This window comes from Cinclus cinclus, chromosome 8 (assembly GCF_963662255.1).
Source record: "Cinclus cinclus chromosome 8, bCinCin1.1, whole genome shotgun sequence".
Lineage (NCBI taxonomy): Eukaryota > Metazoa > Chordata > Aves > Passeriformes > Cinclidae > Cinclus > Cinclus cinclus.
The window spans coordinates 9673348-9691172 of NC_085053.1; the positions used below are offsets into that span (position 1 = coordinate 9673348).

The following is a 17825-nucleotide window of genomic DNA, read 5'->3' on the forward strand; positions in this document are numbered from 1 at the left end:
ATCAACACACTGTTAGCACCAGAAATAAGTCCAGGATACAAACCTGTTACTAAAGGGCCGCACCCGCACAGCTACAATCACTTTGCTGTTTTTCACTTTCGAAACATCTTCTCCATTACAGCTGATCTCAGCTAAAGTTTCTGTGTTCACTTTTGTTTCTGAACTTGTACTCACAGGAAGAGAGCTGGAGACACTGGGGAGTTTCTTGGCTAGAATTTGCAGATGAGGTGTTTGTTCATTTGAGGCCAGCTTGAGACAAGGCTGATTTTGAGAAGTGCTGTTCTTTGGGGTAAGTGTAAATCTTTCTGTTAAAACTTTTGCTGGTGTCCTTGGTCTTTCCAAGCTGCTGTGTTTTATCAAGTGCTGTACCCCTTGCTTTCCAGCTAGTTTATTTATATTGCCTTTTTCATTCAGTTGCTCTCCTGACAGGCTATTAGTACATTTTGAGGTAACAAACCGTTCTGATTTAGGAACTTCATTTTGAAACTTTGTGTCAGCAGTGCTTGTCTTACGTTTTAAACACGTGTTGATAGCATTTGCACAGACACCACCAACTAAACCAAAGGAATCCTTGCTGTTCAGGTTATGCTGCAACTTGGTATTTGACTGACTCTCAGCTAACTTCAAGTCTGGTTTAACACCATCTGTACCCTTAATATTCTGTGAAAGTGTAATCTTGTCATTTCCTCTTGCACCAAGGTTATCATTTCCTTTTCTAGGCACAATATTCTGATTAATTGTACTCCTCTCTGTGGAGTCAGTCCTCATACGCCTCCGCAGAGTAAGTCTTTTCTCTGTTTGTAGTTCTTCTGTACCCTGTGTTGTGTCACTACCAGACTCTGAGTTTCTGCTTGCTCCAGCTCTCCTCTGGAGTGTTAGTCTGCCTTCCAGTTTAAAAGAAGTTGACACATCATTCACTTTTTCACAAGCTGAAATCACATAGGTCCTATTTACTTCCTCAGCCTTATTCTGAGGACATGAAGGCAGACCATCCTTTTCTCCCAAAACCTGTGACCTCAGCTGCTGCCCAGATGCTTTACTGTTGGCCAGGGTATTGTGTGAGGAAGACTTCTGGAAAGTGGCTGTGCATCGGGTCCCAGTGGGGCTCCTGGCAGGAACTGTGTAAATAGGCATCTTGTCTTCTAGCTAATTCAAACCCAAATGTTGACGAGTACGGCACCTTTCCTAAAGGATTATTTCTAGTTGCTGCTTCATGAGGAATCTGAGGAGACAAAACAAAAATTTTTTTACGATGCTTATGTGCAGTGTGAGTTACGTTTTGCTGCATGGGGAACTCCTCACATATACTGCAGTACATATTCCCAAACATTAAGAAAGAGTAGTATCCTGCTTCACCTCGGTATTTAAAAAAAATAATTCTTTTATATCTGAATGACTGCTTCCAGCTACAGGCTATTTTACTTGATTTATTGCGTTCTACGATTTGTTTCAGAAAGCAAGCCAAGCACCACAAAGAAGCACCAGTGGGTAAAAAGAACAATCGAACTATGTAGCAACAAAGATGACCATGGATATTACTTCCAAATGATCTACCATGATTTCCAAACTAAGGAAATTCCAGATCATGACTCCATTCACTCACATCTATTTACACTCTTTGTGTTTTACAGCTAACAGACTCCAACAGAACAACAAAGTTAACCTTGAACAGGAAGTCTGTGAACATGGAAGGATTTTTTTTTTCAGGATTTTGATATGCAATCTATAACCCTGTATTGGAACAGGGCACTTAATAAAGGCAACTATTAATAGTTGGATGTTATTTCACTCTGGTACACAGACATATAGCAAAAGATACTTAGCCTAGGGGACAAAAAAAAAAACTGTAAAATGTACTCTCTGTCCTTTCTACATGCAAATATTTCAAAAGCTATATATATACATAATCTGTACAAGAAAGCATGTTTTCCCTGTTCCATCTGCACCATAGTTATTGGGTTGTAAGGGATTTCATATCAACACCCACTGCAGACTTGCCAGCTGCAATAAATTCATGACTACAAGTCAGCAAGAAGTCATCTGCCTTTGATCTTCCAAAAGCTGCCATACCATTAACAAAAGCAGAACATGGTCAAGGGGAAAAAAAGGAAAGCAAGATGACAGCAAGTGGTGTAGAAGAAATCATTTAGCCACTGCTCCAGCAGAACTTTCCTTTAAGGCTACACTTTTAAGTAATAGCCTTCAGAGTACTTTCAGACTTCATGCAATAACATCCACTTACATGTCACGACTGCACAGTTTTCATAGCTCTCAACTTGTGAGGAAAATAGCAAAATTTCAGAGCAGTATATTTATTGTTTAATCCAGTTTGGGAGACGAAACTATGTTATGTGACTAATAAAATACAAACTTCGTGGTTCCCTCTAGCAGACAGTAAACAGAGAAACACGGATGTAAGCTATGACTGGTGCGTTTTCTGAGAAGTCCACCCTTTCCATGCAACTTTAACATATGTTTTATAAGTTCTCCCCTCCTCTTGCCACAGCTATGCCTCATAAACAACCATAAAGACTTTCTGGAGAAAAGTGAAACTCCCCATTAAAGGATCCTTTGTTCTAAAATAAGGAATGAGGTTCAGTTCGAGAGAACTGAACTCAGAACTGAAGTACGCTCATTCCTCGTTTTTCAGGAATTACAACCCCTAACTAGATACGAATCACAAGCGCTCAAAGCTGGAGCAGCAGGCAGCTGTGTCATCCCTCAGCAAAGCTCCCCTCCCCAGACCCCGCACGGCCAAGGGCCCGCCCTCAGGGAGAGGCGGCAGCAGCTGCAGCCCCGCCAACCCACACGACCCTCAGCCCTCAGACCCGAAGCCTCACCGGAGGGGAAGTGAGGGGAAGTCTCACCGGAGCGCGGCCCTCCCCAACCGCCGCTCCGCTCCGCTCCGCTCCGCGCGGGTCACGGCACCGCCCCCGCCCCGTTTGAACGCGCCGGGCGCGCCCGATTGGCTCCGCCAGGCCCCGCCCAGGCCCGGCCCCGCGGCTGCGCCCGCGCCGCCAGGGGGCGCCCGGCAGGCCGGCTGCGGGGGCTGAGGCGGTGACCGAGCGCCGCCATGGCGCTCCGGGAGCGCTGCGGTCCCAGCCCCGTCCCACCCAGATCCCACCCCTCCCGTACGGGTACCGCAGTTACACCGCACTCCCTGTGCCGACAAAGCTCGAGTGACAAGGGAAGGGAAAAATGGCTGGGAAAGGAAATAAAACGCATGGCTGTGCCACCTGGGCAATGTCGGCGCTCTCCACGCAACGCCACCAGGGTGCTGGAATCAATCGGTAAGATACGCCCGTGAGACTCACCGACAATAAAACTATTATACAAAACCATCTAAACCCAGTAACGATGAGAAAGCTTGCTACAAGATAACTGAATCGGGTTGCTGATACAATTTTACCTTTACACATTTAGTTCCTGGGGCAAAGGTGGTGTAGAACTATTGTTAGGTTTCATGATTGTAGAACACAATTTCAATTCTGGAATTGAATTCCGGTACAGCAGGGTGGAATTCTGGTACTGTAGGGATGCCCATGCTTCTAGACATACCAATGCCTAAAATGGGATGTAGGAGAGTTACACAAAAAACATTTTATGGGCAGGAGTGGATTATTTCATATGAGACAGAAAAATCAACTCATTCCATTGCTAGAGAAGATATCATTTTGATTAAACAAAATCATACGTTTTATTTTATTTCTCTCCCATAAAGTTCCACTAATAACAACCTATTTCTGGTATTGCAAATTCCTTCAGCAGAACTGCCAGCTGGTCCACAGGTACTAATGGAGAAACTAAATGAGTACTGTTTGCAAACAAGATTTGCATGTATGTTCTTAAGAAAACACAAGAGAGCATACTGAGGACATGGAGAAACATTCCCAGTGGAAGATTTTATTTAAGCTAAGAGGAAGAGATGTTCAGAGGCTAATCTGCCATGATTTTTCTTTTCTTGCCAGCAAGACCAAGGACTACTGGTTTTGAAAATGACTACTTTTACTACAAGTAATAGTACTACAGGTACTACAGTAATTCAAGCACACAAGAGCCTACATTTTAAAATAAAGATGAGATAAAGAGGAGACTTCTTATAAAACTGTATAAATTTCTTTTAAAAATGCAATATACAAGGCAACATTTCATATTTACTTTAATCATACATTTATTGTAATTACATAACTATAAATATGCCTTTATTACCTCTGAGAATTATTTTTGTTGTGTTTTTTAATAATGTCCATAATATTATCTCCTGTTACAAGGTTAGTCTGTAATTGTTTAAGTCTCTGTTGTTCCCTTCTCTTCTGGTCATGCAGATATGGGGAATTAAGCAGCTGTGGGGGAAGAATGGTGCCTGTGGGTTTTACTCTCTTCACAACATCCCAAAAGAGCTTCTTGCTGTTGTTATTGATAAAAGTAATTGCAGTTCCACTGTGACCCAATCTCCCTGCTCTTCCAACCTGAAAAAGCATAAATTAATTTTAAGTTCGCAATATTAAATGGAAGTCCTTCAAATAGTCTTTGAAATTTATTTTTTTGTTACAAAACAGCAAATAAACCTAAGTGACAGGGCCAAATCTCTCTCATCCTGTAAGCACAAAGGTACTTACAATAAACTTCCTGAATTCAGGATATGTAGATCTGAAGCTGTAGCTGAAATGCATTTAAAATTATGACTTGTTTATGAGGCATACCAGAAATACAATATTGATACTGAGACAGGAGGTACAGACTATGGGCAAAGGCCTACAGTAAATCTGATCCAAACAAAAGGTTTTTAAAAATACTATAGAGACACCAAATACTTACACTTCATATTAAGCACAGTATGTCCCAGCGTGGCCACAAAAATGCCCTTTACTTTCAATGTCCTACTAACTTTAAGTTATTTACCAATATTATCTAAAATTCTTGAACAAATTAGAAAATAATCTACAAAGACTCTTGAATTAGGAACAGCTAACATGTTAATATTGGTATAGTTTTGATGCTAGGAAAGACCCTTTTTATTTACTTAATACATGCTTGAAACTTCACCAGAAAGATAATTAAAAACAAGAGGGGAATACTGCAGTCAATAGCACAGGATACTTGAGGAGTTCATGACAGTAGATACTTCCAGAGCTGCTCCTCATCTGTTCAAAACAAGGTTTATTTCAAAGTTGGATCAGTTCCTTCACTTGTTTCAAGTGTCTGAAGGACAAAGGTCCATCACTGCCTGACTCCCCTCATTGGGAAAATCCTTTCTCCCTGCTATGAGGCCACAATTTCCCTTCCAGAAAGTTACAACTGCTGGCTCTTGCCCTATCGCTGGGCATCTTCAAAGAGAGTCTGGCTCCATCTCCTCTGCAATCACCCAAATGGAAGAGAGTAATTAAACCTCCAGTGCAGCCCAAACAAGCCCAGTTGCCTCAGCCTGTCTTGAAAGTGTCACACGTACCAGCCCCCTGACTTCACCTGGACTCCCTCCAGTTTGCTGCCTTTTCCCATAGCTGATGTTCTCAGAACTGCACACAGTAGCATTGTGTCTTCCTTACGCCACAAAGAGGGCAAGAATGAGTTCTCTTAATGTGCCAGCTAAACTAGGGCTGGGGACTGTGCACATAAATGTACACACACATCCAACTCACATATCATCTTTTCTGAAGCAGGAAATCCACAGAATAAAAAATATCCACAGAATAAAAAATATCAGAAGAGATGCTTGACTAGAAAGAGGGGAAGAAATCAAGTTGATGACTGCTTTCGTGACTATTAATGCATATCCCACACTGTGGATGAGCTACACCTGCAAGACATTTGGTATTTCTTCACACAATAAAGAAATGGTAAGCTTTGTTTTCTACAGACACAAAACAATACAAGAGAATACAAAACAGGAAGAACATTGTAAAAGTAAGTGATTTAAAGACACTCTTCTAGGTTTTAGCAACTTAAATAGAAGATAATAGGAACAGTATTCTAGATTTGAGTAATTTACACAAGAGACCTACAGAATTCAGCACCATTTTTCCTTTTCCTATAAAAAATATTCTGAAGAGGAAAATGATCTTTCTGCTTATGTTTAAATTTCCACAGGGGGATGTCATATTTCAATACACTTTTCAAATAAAGCATTATCAATTTATTCACCTGGTGTACATATTCATCCATACTTGAAGGCATATCAAAATTCACCACCAGCTTGACATTGACAAGGTCAAGCCCTCGACCAAGGACTCCAGTACTTACTATAACTTCATACTTCTCCTGAAGTAATCCCTGGTAAGGAAGGAACAAACCAAAATTAAGTATTTTTTCCTTATTTGTATTTTGAACCTCTCCAAGCATAGGCTAACAGCTAGTTATTTGGTGTAAGAACATACCAAGAGAGATTATTCCGTTGCAGAAGAGAGAATGGCTCCCTGTATATTTGATTTAAACAGGAATATAATTCAGAGAGGGAACCAAAGAGAGATCAAACCCACAATTTTAATTCCAAAAATTAGCAGTTGCAGTTAAATGCATATATAAATTCCCATTTCAAATAATCTGGGAAACAGTGTCTGTATTTATCTACATTTAAAACAGGATTATTATCTACAGTTTTACTTAGTCCTGTCTGTCTCTCATCTTCCCCAGCAACACCCTCAGGTATTACTGCAGAAAAACAGTCAATTACTACTTGAATCATTCAATTGAAGCCACATTTTAAAAAAACGGTTATTTGAAATCTACCAAAACACCCTTAATGTGAGCAGGCACAAACCTGTAATATGTCTGTTCTTTCCACCTGAGACTTTTCAGAATGCATAGCTGTGCACTGCAATCCTGTAATCTTATGAACAGCATCACTCAACAGATCTGCTCCTAGTTTACAGTCCACAAACACCAACACTGGAGGCTTGAAGAGCTTCTTATCCTGTAAAATTTAACAGTTTATTTAAAGAGGGATTACAACCATTGGCTGGTCATCATCAGCATGGATTCAATTTCTCCTGATCATGAGATGAGAACCTGACAGAGATGCAGAAAGACATTAATCATTTTATAAATTGCTCTTATGAGAAAAGTATTAAACTTACATTTAGTATTTCAAACAGTTTTTTCTTTTTAGATGGCTCTTCTACCCACAAGATAATTTGCCGAACATTGGAACACGGCAGATTCTTCTCTCCAACTGTTATTCTGACAAAATTGTGCAGAAGCTGATTTGCAAAGTGCTCAATGCCCACTGGAATTGTGGCTGACACCAGTATGGTTTGATGATCATGAGAGATGTCTTCCAAAATATCCAACACCTGCTGCTGGAAACCCATTTTTAGCATGGTATCCACCTAAATGAAAAATATTAGATTCGTACCACATTTTTTCCATGAATAGCAGGATCCTGAACTTAAATTGACAGAAGAACCATAAGGTAACATGTAACAATTCAAACGCAGGAGTATTTACAATCAGAAGAAAAGCTAACTGAGAAAATTAACAAATGGTTCACACTGGTCTAACAGTATTATCCTGTCAGGTACCTAAATCTTTACAGCAATAGAACATGTGTTGCTTAAACACATTTCAAATTGTGTCAGAAAACAAAATTGTCTCCTAAGAAATATGTTGTATTTTTATAATAAACACTCTGCATGTTTAATAAGTGAGACTAGCCACTCACATTGCTCTTCCAGGACCTCTACAAAGGTAACAGAGCTCTAATAAATAAAGACTTACTTCATCCACCACTACAATTTTTATGCCATGCAGCTGAACAGAACTTCGCTTTAAAATCTCAAGAAGTCTTCCAGGTGTTGCTATTATCACCTGAAAAAAAAAAAAAAAAAACAGGGAGGGAAAAAACCCACAGGAGTAAAAAATTATTCCATGAAAGGACAGAGGACCAAGCTAGAAAAACCATAAAATTCCATCACATACATAACAATGGCAGTAGTAAGTGAAATTACTTACATTCAAGTCATAAAACTTCTAGAAAACTTGAAAATTATGAAGCCCTAAGCAAAAAGGATCTTTTAAAATTCTAATGGAGAAGTTACAAGCAATAAAATCTGCATGAAAAACAAACTACTTTTTCCTCTCAATTACAACTCCTCATGTAAAATACTGGCACATTTCAGTCTTTGAAAGCAGCACTACCATACATGAAACTTTTTAAAAACCAACAAACAAAAAGCTGCTACATGTTTAACCACAAGTGAAAAAGTTTTTTAAAAATTGTGTTACGATAAAATTTCCAGGAGGTAGCAAATGTTTCAGTAGTTCAACTCAGGAGGAAGCCATCTTTGTGTGTTCACGTGTCACCAGTAACACTTTTCTGTTCTGTGAACGTGATGACACGTGGCTAGCGCTCACCTTCACACTCTGCCTGAGCCGGTGCAGCTGCGGGGGCAGGGGCAGACCTCCCACCAGCAGAACTGTCCTCATGTTGGGCAACCCAGCCATCAGCTCCTTCGCCTGCCTCTCCATCTGAATCGCCAGCTCCCTCGTCGGTGCCAAAATAAGAGCAGATGGAGTTTCTGTCTAGAAAGGAGAGGAAAAATCTCATTAATGTGGAATTGCTTTATCGTTTAGACAAAAAGCTTTCAGATTTCCCAAAGTAATCTTTTACATTAAAAATGAGAATTAAGCAGCAAGACAAAATTACTTCTCGATAGATACATTAACTTGTACAGTACCCTGAAGATGAAGACTGGAAAAGATTGTGTAGAGATGCATTTTTCATTGAGACTCCAATTTTGCACATTACAATAAACAACTACTGCACATTGCAGACTTTCATGATAATCAGACAGAGGAACTACTGGAGTGTATACACTTTTTCTTACCTACTTCTACATAATGCTTTTGTTCTTAAACTGGAGTTTAGGAGTTGCTAGAGTACTTTAAAGATAAAAGTTACTTAAACAATCTTTCAATTATTCATTAGAAAAAATTTACATGCATTTTTGCGTATATACATTTTATAAAGGTATCTAAACAGTGCAAAGCATCACTAGAATCATGTCCAGAATCCTCTAATATATTTTATGCATCTCTTTTTGAATAAAACCCATAAAGCAAAAAACAGTTCTGAACCACACACAAGGTACAGAATACTATTTGCCGCTGCTTCTACGTTCATGTCTTCACAATGCAGTTTTCTTAATTCTTTTTCCCACAATATAAAAATGGAGATTGTGTAACTAGAGGATTTCAGAAATATTTTTACCCCAAATTCCTGTAATTATTTGTCAACCAAATATATTCCAAGAGAAATTAATCTGTGAAGTTACACAAATTCCAACAAATCTCTTTGAGCCATCTGATATATGAAGATACAGGAACAACATACAAAGGGTCTGGAATTATTTTCACTTTCTATTTTAAGTCACTTAGGAATTTACCACAGAATTTAATTAACTTTCTCAACAAGCAGGAACTGTGTAATAGGTAATATTGACACAGTTGCTTCATCTCCTGACCAAAGTGAAAAAAACATTTAATTTCACTAAAAATAATCACCACCTCCTCCCTCCAAGAACCAAATGCTTGACCGATCAAAAGTCAAATACATCACTGAATGTTCATGAAAAACACTGCAACCACATTATCCATTACATTGGGAATCCAACAGACGAAGCTGCCAAGTGCTTTTTCTAACTACGTGAAGTTTCATTACCTCTCTCAAAACCTTCATAATAACAGGAAGCAGGAAAGCTGCTGTTTTTCCAGAGCCTGTGTCAGCACTAGCCAGAATATCCCTCCCTAATAGTCCAACAGGGATCATTTGCATTTGGATGGGGGTTGGAACTTCATAGCCAGAATTCTTTAAATTATTGTTTAAAATTTCCGGAAAATCACAGTGTTCAAACTCCACAATAGGTCTTGGAACTTGCTGGCCCTGGACAGCAATACCCAGCTGGAGTTTAAGGTTCCTAACCTGCTCATCTTGCAAACCTAAAATAAAGGGATGATCTTTATAGAAATAAGGTGTATTAAGCAGGTGAGCTTCTGTTTGAGAGTCTGTGGGTTGATCAGATGTTAGCTGCTTTTCCTTTGCTTGAATTTGTAGAAGGTGTTTGGCTTTACATTCCAAACTACAAACATCTTCATCTGTTTCATCGCAGATATACTCCCCGTAGCGGCCACACACAACACACACCGGTTCTCCAGGCTCCGCCCAGCGCTGGGATTTGCTGAAGGATTTTATGGGTTCTTCCACGGAGCCATCATCCTCAGTGTTTTGGCTGTCCTCTCCCAACGGTGTATTAGCAACACCAAGGTCTGCAGCTGCAGGTTCTGGGTGCTCTTGTACAATTTCACTTGAATTGCCTGTTGAAGCATAAGTTTCTGCTCCAACCGACTTACAGTCCTGAAACTCTGTGGTCTCCTCTAGCAAAGATTCTCCAGCAGACAGTTTATTTTTCTTAGCTGTACAACTTTTGTCCTGATCAGCAGTCCTCTTGACTTTAAGAGATCGTGGTAAAAACATGCTTCAGTACACTAGAAAGAAAATGGTTACAGTTGTTAGAAACTACTACTATTGGAAAAGGTACATTTTACTGTCATCACAAATCAACTCTCAATCCTGAAAAGATCTAGAATCTGCCTTGTTTAAAAATTATCTTGACTGCAACAATGTTGATGCAAATATCAAGAAGTGTTTTAAAATAACAGTGGAAGCATGAAACAATACAGAGATCTGTCCACAGATCATTGTCAGTATTAGGCCTTCGCAACTGAGTAAAAACTTAAGCTTTTCACTGTGTGCAAATTTATCTGTTTTGCAAGTCAGCCGTATTTAAATCCTTGGAGAGTTCACTTGTTTCTAAGATGAAACCACAGATGCAAGCATGCTTCTAAGCTATAGGAAAAAACCCAACCAACCTAAACCAAATAAAACCAATCAATTTTGGAAAGGGTGTCAAAGTCAATATAGGATCCATCTAAGATCACTCCTTTTGTTGCTCTTTTTGAAGTTCACTTATAAATTAAAATTATAAATTAATTACAAAATTATAAGGCTGCAAAGTTTTGAGATTTGTTTAGAGCCCAGCTCTGCTTGTTCATGGTACCCCCAAACAAGCAAAGACTTACACGACCAATTACCAAATACACACCGTAATACAAGGCATATTAAGTGTTCAAAAACAACAATCTTTTACATTCTGAAACTTTCAGTACTTGTTTCCGAAAGCATCAGATAACACACCAATCGCTTGCTATTATACAATCGGTAAAAAAAAAAGTACACAAAACACGGCAGTCTTACTCTGAATCTATAGTACTGTGCCTACCAGTCTCTAGGGACTTCTTACCGAGTTTTTTTAAGCCTGCACCAAGCTGTGCCAGTGGAACGCGGGGCAGTCCCGAGGAGGCAGCGGCGCCGGCCCGCAGAGCTCCGCAGGTGCCGGGGCCGCAGCTCCGCCGCGCTCCCGGACCACAAACCAAGTATCACCCGTTCGTTCTTCCGCCTAACGAGGATCGCCCACCACCAACCTCTCTGCGAGCTCAGCAGCCTCTCAGGCGAGGGCAGCGCTCACGCAGAGCGCGGCGCTGACGGACGCGCTGCTCAGGAAGGGCCCGCGGGGCTCCGGGCAACACAACGGACTCCGCCAGCCCCGCTGTCCGGCAAGACCCGCCCACCCCACGGCAGAACAAGGCGGCGCCTTTTCTGCCCGACCCCCGCGCCCGCCGGGCGGAGCCGGTCCCGGCCTCCCCCCGTCTCACGCTCCGCTGCCGCCGGGCCGCCCGCCGCCTCCAAACAAAATGGCGGCGGCCGCACGGGGCCGCTCCCGCCCACAGCTCCCGGCGGGCCGGGCAGAGCAGGGAAGGGCCGGGCGGTCGGGGCCCGCAGGCGCGCTTGTTACCCCTAAAATCGCACTGGTTACCCAGTGTGCAGCAAGGCAGTAATAACGCACTCGAGAGAGACATTGATCGTTTATCTCAAGAGTTGCGCAAGCCTGGGTGCGCGATGGTATTCCACAAATCAAGCACACCGACTATCAGAGCTTTTTACTATTTTATACATTTAAGCCGGCAAAGAAATTAGTATTCATTTGCTACAAGTTGCATGGTTCTCTTATTTATCAGAATTCTATCTTCTGTTGTTAACGATTCCCTCACTTCTCGTGCTAATTAGTCTGCATGCTCAGTCTTTCGGCTTGGTGGGCGATGAGTGGGTGGTTGTGATCTCCCCCTGCCACAGTTACCTTTTACCCACTCGGAACTGACTCAGCACAGTTGCCGAGTTGTCTTTATTAACAGTCCCTTCCTTATCTTGGGAATTCTGGTGGATCCTGCATTCCTGTAAATCCTGCATTCTTTGTGTCCAGTATCAGTGGACATCCTTCTTCCCAGGCTTTGCCAGCTACCTAATAGGTCTGAGATCAGTGGAACGTGTCAAGCCCTAAACCATGACAAGGTAATTCTACCAACAAGTAATTTGTTTTTCTAACACCTGGACATCACTTAAGAGTTCGTTAGCTGCGCTTTGTTTCATGGATTAAATTTCCCTTCTTGTTGATTAGGCTTGAAAGTATACAAAAATCAAACAAAGAACAATCTTTCTTGTGAAAATTGTGCACATTATACATTTTGCAAAACTGGGTCTGTGGAGGGGCTTATTAGTTTCTATCTTCTTTTTTTGCTCTTCAGTCAGAGTCAGGATTAATGCACGAGAGATGAAGTTTTGTGTTCGGACTTAGTTGTTTATTAATTCTTATCTACAGTACAGTGAGTGCCATGGCACTTCTAGCTAACAAGCTAAAGATGAATAAATGGTGATGTATCTTGCTTGCTACAAAGTCTTTTAAGTCCAAACAGTCCAATTAAAAGCTAACACCTAGATTATTTCTACTTTTGACCCAATGACCAAACACCCATGACCTGTAGTGCAGCATTTTCTATCCAATTTAAAAATACTACCTATACCCAAAGAAGAAGGACAAGAAGGAAGAAAAACCAACACCCTAAAACCTCCATCTTGTCCCATACCTGTTACTGAATTCTAAAACCCCAAATTCCAAATTCTTCACCATGTGATATTACACACTTTTAACTACACACCAGTGATTCTAGTTCTATAATTCAATTTTGGAAGCCTTCTCCAAGGCCTCAAGTCAAAAGCAGTGTTCTTTTGGGGGTCAGTGCCTGACAGCACAGAAAGTTCAAAACTCCCAGGCTCCAGGGTTCCAATAGGGTCTCTCCAGCATTCCCACAGGTACAGCCCGAGTTGATCCTACAGAGGCAGATATTACAGACACACACATTTGTACATGAGGAAAACATTCCTGCAGCACACAGCAGAACCATAAGGAACACAAGAGAAAGGTTCAGTACATGCCCCAACCTGCTATGATGGGCACAGTGACACAGCTGTTCATGCATTTCAAATTAAGTTTTTACTTTCAACAATAAATAAACATACTTACACTACAATACAAGGCATGAGAACACAGAATTATTGCATTTCACTACAGGGCAGAAAACACTTTCAGACTTACGGACAATCTGTGCTTTGCAGGGGTTGCTGCCCCAGATGCGACTGCTGCTCCAGGAAAACCCAAGTTCATGGAAGAGCCCTGGGTCTGGATGCGTGTCTGCTGAGAAGGCCGATGGTTTTAGCTGCTTGGCTGTTGTGAACAGGGTGCCTACTGCCACTCCCTCGCTTTCCAAGGACTCCTGTCACCAGAAGGAGGTCAGTCAGCCTGTCCCAGGTTGGAGCACATGCAGGAGGACCAGAGTAATTCCCAAAGTAAAAGTATACCCTACAACCATAAATGATTTGGTGCATGGCAAAGTTATCCTGTAGGGAGCTCTCTGGGTTGATGTACTCCCAGGCACTCCAGATGCCCTAAATCTTACCTCCTCCCTCTACTCCAGCATTAATCCCATTAAAGCAGCCACACTGATGGGGAATTCTATTTCTGCCTCATCGGTTTTGTTGGTGACTACCACCATCACCATTTCTTGTTGAAGAGAAAATCATAGATCTTAAGAGCCCCTTTGGAAGCACAATTTAATGGCAGTCCAGAGGACCTGTTAGAGGAGCCGGTGATAGGAAGATAAAAACAGACACAAAGCTGGGGGCTTTCAAGCAGCTGCCTACAGCATTCTGTAACATTCAAGTTCAGCCACACGTGAAACATGGTCTATCTTAAAGTACCCTGGATTTCTCTGTGGTAGTGTGCTACAGCACTAGCAGTATAAAGTGCAAACGGGGGGCTTGGTCTCTCTGGGATTTTTAATTAAGTGGTAGAATTGAAAAGATTATTAACATTTGGAAAGTGGGCATCACGGCTGAAAAACTGTCAGGCACCTTCCACCCACACTCCATACATTCCTGTGAAAATCCCCACCTTTCTCTGATTCAGCCTCTGTCATTCCCCTTTGTTTGCACTAACTTTCTTTGCTTCATTTTCCCTCCCTAACAGAAGCAAATTTCCTTTTCTTACTTCCATTTTCACAAGGTCATTTCCTGGAATTCAAAACATCATTTGCTAAACAAAGACCAGTATTTAACAATATTTAATATGATATGAGATGCTTCATACCCTATACAGTCCATGCACCAAAAACAACCTATATGTATCAGCTTTTTCTGTTTTTTTTTTTCAGTGTGTAACAGCAGTAAGAAAAACCAAGCTTACTTGGTAGGAAATTCTCCTCTTGAGTGAGAAAGACTACAGTAGAGACTGAAAAAAATTTTTAGAAAAGGATTCTATGGATATTCAGAGGCATGAAAGGGCTTCCATGCAAGAAATAACTATGTAGACTCAACAGTCTGAAAAAGAGATGACTAATAACAGGCAACAACAGAGCTACTGTACCTTGAGTGGCTCATAAAGGCTGGACAACTATTGATAGTTCATTTTTTTTTTCAACAAAAATCATAACATGCTTTATAAAAAGTGCTCACCACTGGAAAGTAGTGCAAGTTCCCACAGAATGTAGTAGGTTATTTATTTACATGGAGAAGTTAATCACTATACATATAACAAAACCTCTTCTGAAACAGATATTGTACTTTATGAGCTCACTGAATATATATATTTTTTCTTGGAATAAAACATAAACATTCTAGTTCAGTCATTTCCCTAAGTTCTCTTTCAGAATGATGGAACATGTAAAAGCAAGAGGTTCCTCAGTGAATTTAATTCCCATCCTCTCAGCTCTTGATGCTGCTAATCAGATCTGAGGTGAATGGCATTTTAATAAGATTTTTTAATTCTTTAGAGTACATTAAATGTCCCAGACAAGATACTCTCAGATATGCTACAGAGGGGTTTGTCTTCATGTTTTTCCTCTTAAAAACCGGTTAGTTCAAGTACTGGCTGAATAAAGGTGGATTTAAGTCCTGCTAGAAAACCATGAGTAATTATGGACAATAATTCTTGCTCATTCTGCACAATTTATCTGGGGGTGTCATAAAGGAAAGTGTTAAGGTTTCCAGGGCAGTAGGGTAGCATTTGTGTTTTGTATGATTACATTGTTATTTGAGTTGGTAAAACACCAAGACTTTACAATATTCCCATCTTGCCTACATCGTGTACAATAGCTGCTGAGGAAGGTATCATGTATTGTTATTTGAAACCCCTGCACAAATACAGTCTTTATATAATTAAAGTGTCTCTTCAGAGTAACTTCTAAAGTAAATGGTAGGAGCTACAGAAATGTAACAACACACACACAACCCCACGTGTACAAAAGGACAAATATATACTGGCAGATTTACTACACAAATGTACAGCAACAGATTATTTCAACTTTATGCAAATTTCTGTTAGAGTAACAAAGACAGTAACTATTGATTAAAAGTCAAAAGAAATAATGAAAACCATAACAAACAGATTATTAATAGTAGGTGTCCCACTTATCGGTCTGTTTTAAATTATATCAAGATTTTTTTCATATTCACTCAAGGTTTATATATCAACTATACAGAAAGGATTCCTACCCTCAGTTTAAAAACAGGCATTTACCCTATAATGTCTCACAGCCTTTCTTTTGAAGCATGAATCAACCTTTCACATCATTTGCAAATAATAAATAATTCAGTAAAACAAGACTGGATTAAAGCAGGAGACTGAAATTCCTCTACTCCCAGGCACAGTAAATCCATAAGAAACAGGCATTCCATGCACTAATTAAGAGACACCATCACAAGCATTGCAAGGAGCTGCCTGACTGTAGCATCCACCTCAGCTCCCCACAGTGATACTGCCCAGAGTGACCCCATTAATTCCCACCTGAGCCAAACTGTCCCAGAACCAAACTTCTGTGCACCTGTCCACACCTCTGGCAGGCAAGGTCTTCTCAAGTTCCATACAGGGATTTGAGGAACAGATAAAACCATCCCAAAAGGTAACTCCAAAACATTTTAATACACAGCATTTTAAGTTTCCTTTGTAGCCAAAATATCTCCACACAATGTCTGAATTTTCCAACTTGAGTGAGCTCCCAGCACGTGCAGATCTGCTGAGAGTGGACTCAAACTGGAGTCCCATCAGCACCTTGTGTATCACTCCCTCAAGTGGCAAGTGCCAGACAGATCTGACAACTAAAATGTGTCTAAAATTACATCAAGAGGAACTGCTTTGGGTTTTCTTTACGCTATTAATTCTTTTAAATATCTCAGTATGTATCCCATGTTACATTATTCTAAAGTAGGGAATTCCAGAGCCTTGATGTTGTTGTTCAATAACATTATAATGAATGAAGAACATCAAGTTTATGAAGATGTCAATTAAAGAATAAAAATATTATTCTCTGGGTTTTTTGGTTTTTTTTTCAAGTTAAAACATATCCACTGCTTGGGTGGAAAGGAGGGAGAACGTCTTTCTATTCAGGAGGCATGGAAGCCACAGTATGTTTACTTGGGAATGGGTGCCTGTGTCTGCTCAACCTGATGCCATAAAACTGTTGTTCTGTTTCCTTAATGTTTGGGGATTTTGAAGCCACTCAGCAGATTTTTAGGTAGGTAATCTGCAGCTCTAACCCAAAGTGTATGTACTGAATAGTTCTTTGATTGAAGGAACCAGTGAGTCAATTACTCCACTGCTTTCTGAATTACAGCTTTAAAAGAACTACTCAGGAAAAATCCAGATAATCTAAAAACAAATAATGGTGGCTAACCATTATCTAGACAATTCATATTCATACAAAATGTCCTGATTTTGTACAGGTATTGTATGCAGTGTACTTATTCTGAGATCTAGTTTTTCTAATTTTGTTTAATCTAAATGGGCAAATCCTACAGTTTTTGAAAGTAAATCATCAGTAAAAAAAGACTTGAACTAATATTTTCAGGCTTCCTGAGCACTCTCTCTGTTTGAAGAGCCACATTCTAAGGAAACATTGGCCAATATTAAGTCTCTGCAAAAATCCATGGTAAAATTTGAATTTTAAAAATAATATAATTAAATCTGGATCCTTAAAGCATATTACTGAGAAGGTATATATTAAAAAAAAAAAGAAGAAGAAAAAAACCCACAAATAACAGCAATCCTGCCCTGAAGCTTCAGCATTAAATGCCACTAGTCCATAGGGAAATAACTCTTCAGGATGATTCATGAAAAAATTATTAACATAATTAATGTATGTGGATATATGCTCAAATACTGCATCTAATATTTACTTTGAAAACGGATGGACTCCCTAATTCAGTATCACCATACTGTTAGCACAGCTATAAAAATTACAGTGAGTACAATTACCCACTTTTGTGTACAAGACTGTCTAGCTTCTTGCAATTAAAAGGAATTATTTTAGGGTATGAGAATCATTTAAACTAATTTAAACTTACAAACTACTGTTAGGTCCCTGAGACTGAGAGAACAAGGATTTGA

The 17825-nt window shown here is 40.2% G+C and overlaps 2 protein-coding genes across 4 annotated transcripts in view; both read right to left on the bottom strand.

Moving 5' to 3' along the window:
* Positions 1–3501, bottom strand: part of KIF14 (kinesin family member 14) — a 25877-nt gene extending 22376 nt beyond the window's left edge. The window contains exons 1-2 of the mRNA XM_062497681.1: positions 3410–3501; positions 44–1222 (exon numbers count right to left, since the gene is read on the bottom strand). Of these exons, the coding sequence (XP_062353665.1) occupies positions 44–1134 (1091 nt within the window). The 5' untranslated portion in view covers positions 1135–1222; positions 3410–3501. The remainder of the gene's footprint in view (positions 1–43; positions 1223–3409) is intronic.
* DDX59 (DEAD-box helicase 59) lies at positions 3429–11606 on the bottom strand. 3 transcript variants are annotated; one of them, XM_062497682.1, is made up of 9 exons: positions 11295–11606; positions 9656–10479; positions 8350–8517; positions 7714–7803; positions 7074–7325; positions 6758–6910; positions 6142–6270; positions 4210–4469; positions 3429–3564 (listed from the first exon to the last, which is right to left on the bottom strand). In XM_062497682.1, exons 2-9 carry the CDS (start codon positions 10466–10468, stop codon positions 3549–3551), a joined length of 1881 nt encoding a protein of 626 aa, XP_062353666.1. In that variant the 5' UTR covers positions 10469–10479; positions 11295–11606; the 3' UTR covers positions 3429–3548. The 3 variants fall into 3 exon arrangements, with proteins under 3 accessions (XP_062353666.1, XP_062353667.1, XP_062353668.1); XM_062497684.1 differs by lacking the exon at positions 3429–3564 and adding an exon at positions 4620–4662 and having other exon boundaries at positions 4380–4469; XM_062497683.1 differs by lacking the exon at positions 3429–3564 and having other exon boundaries at positions 4342–4662.
* Between the last annotated feature and the right edge of the window lie 6219 nt (positions 11607–17825).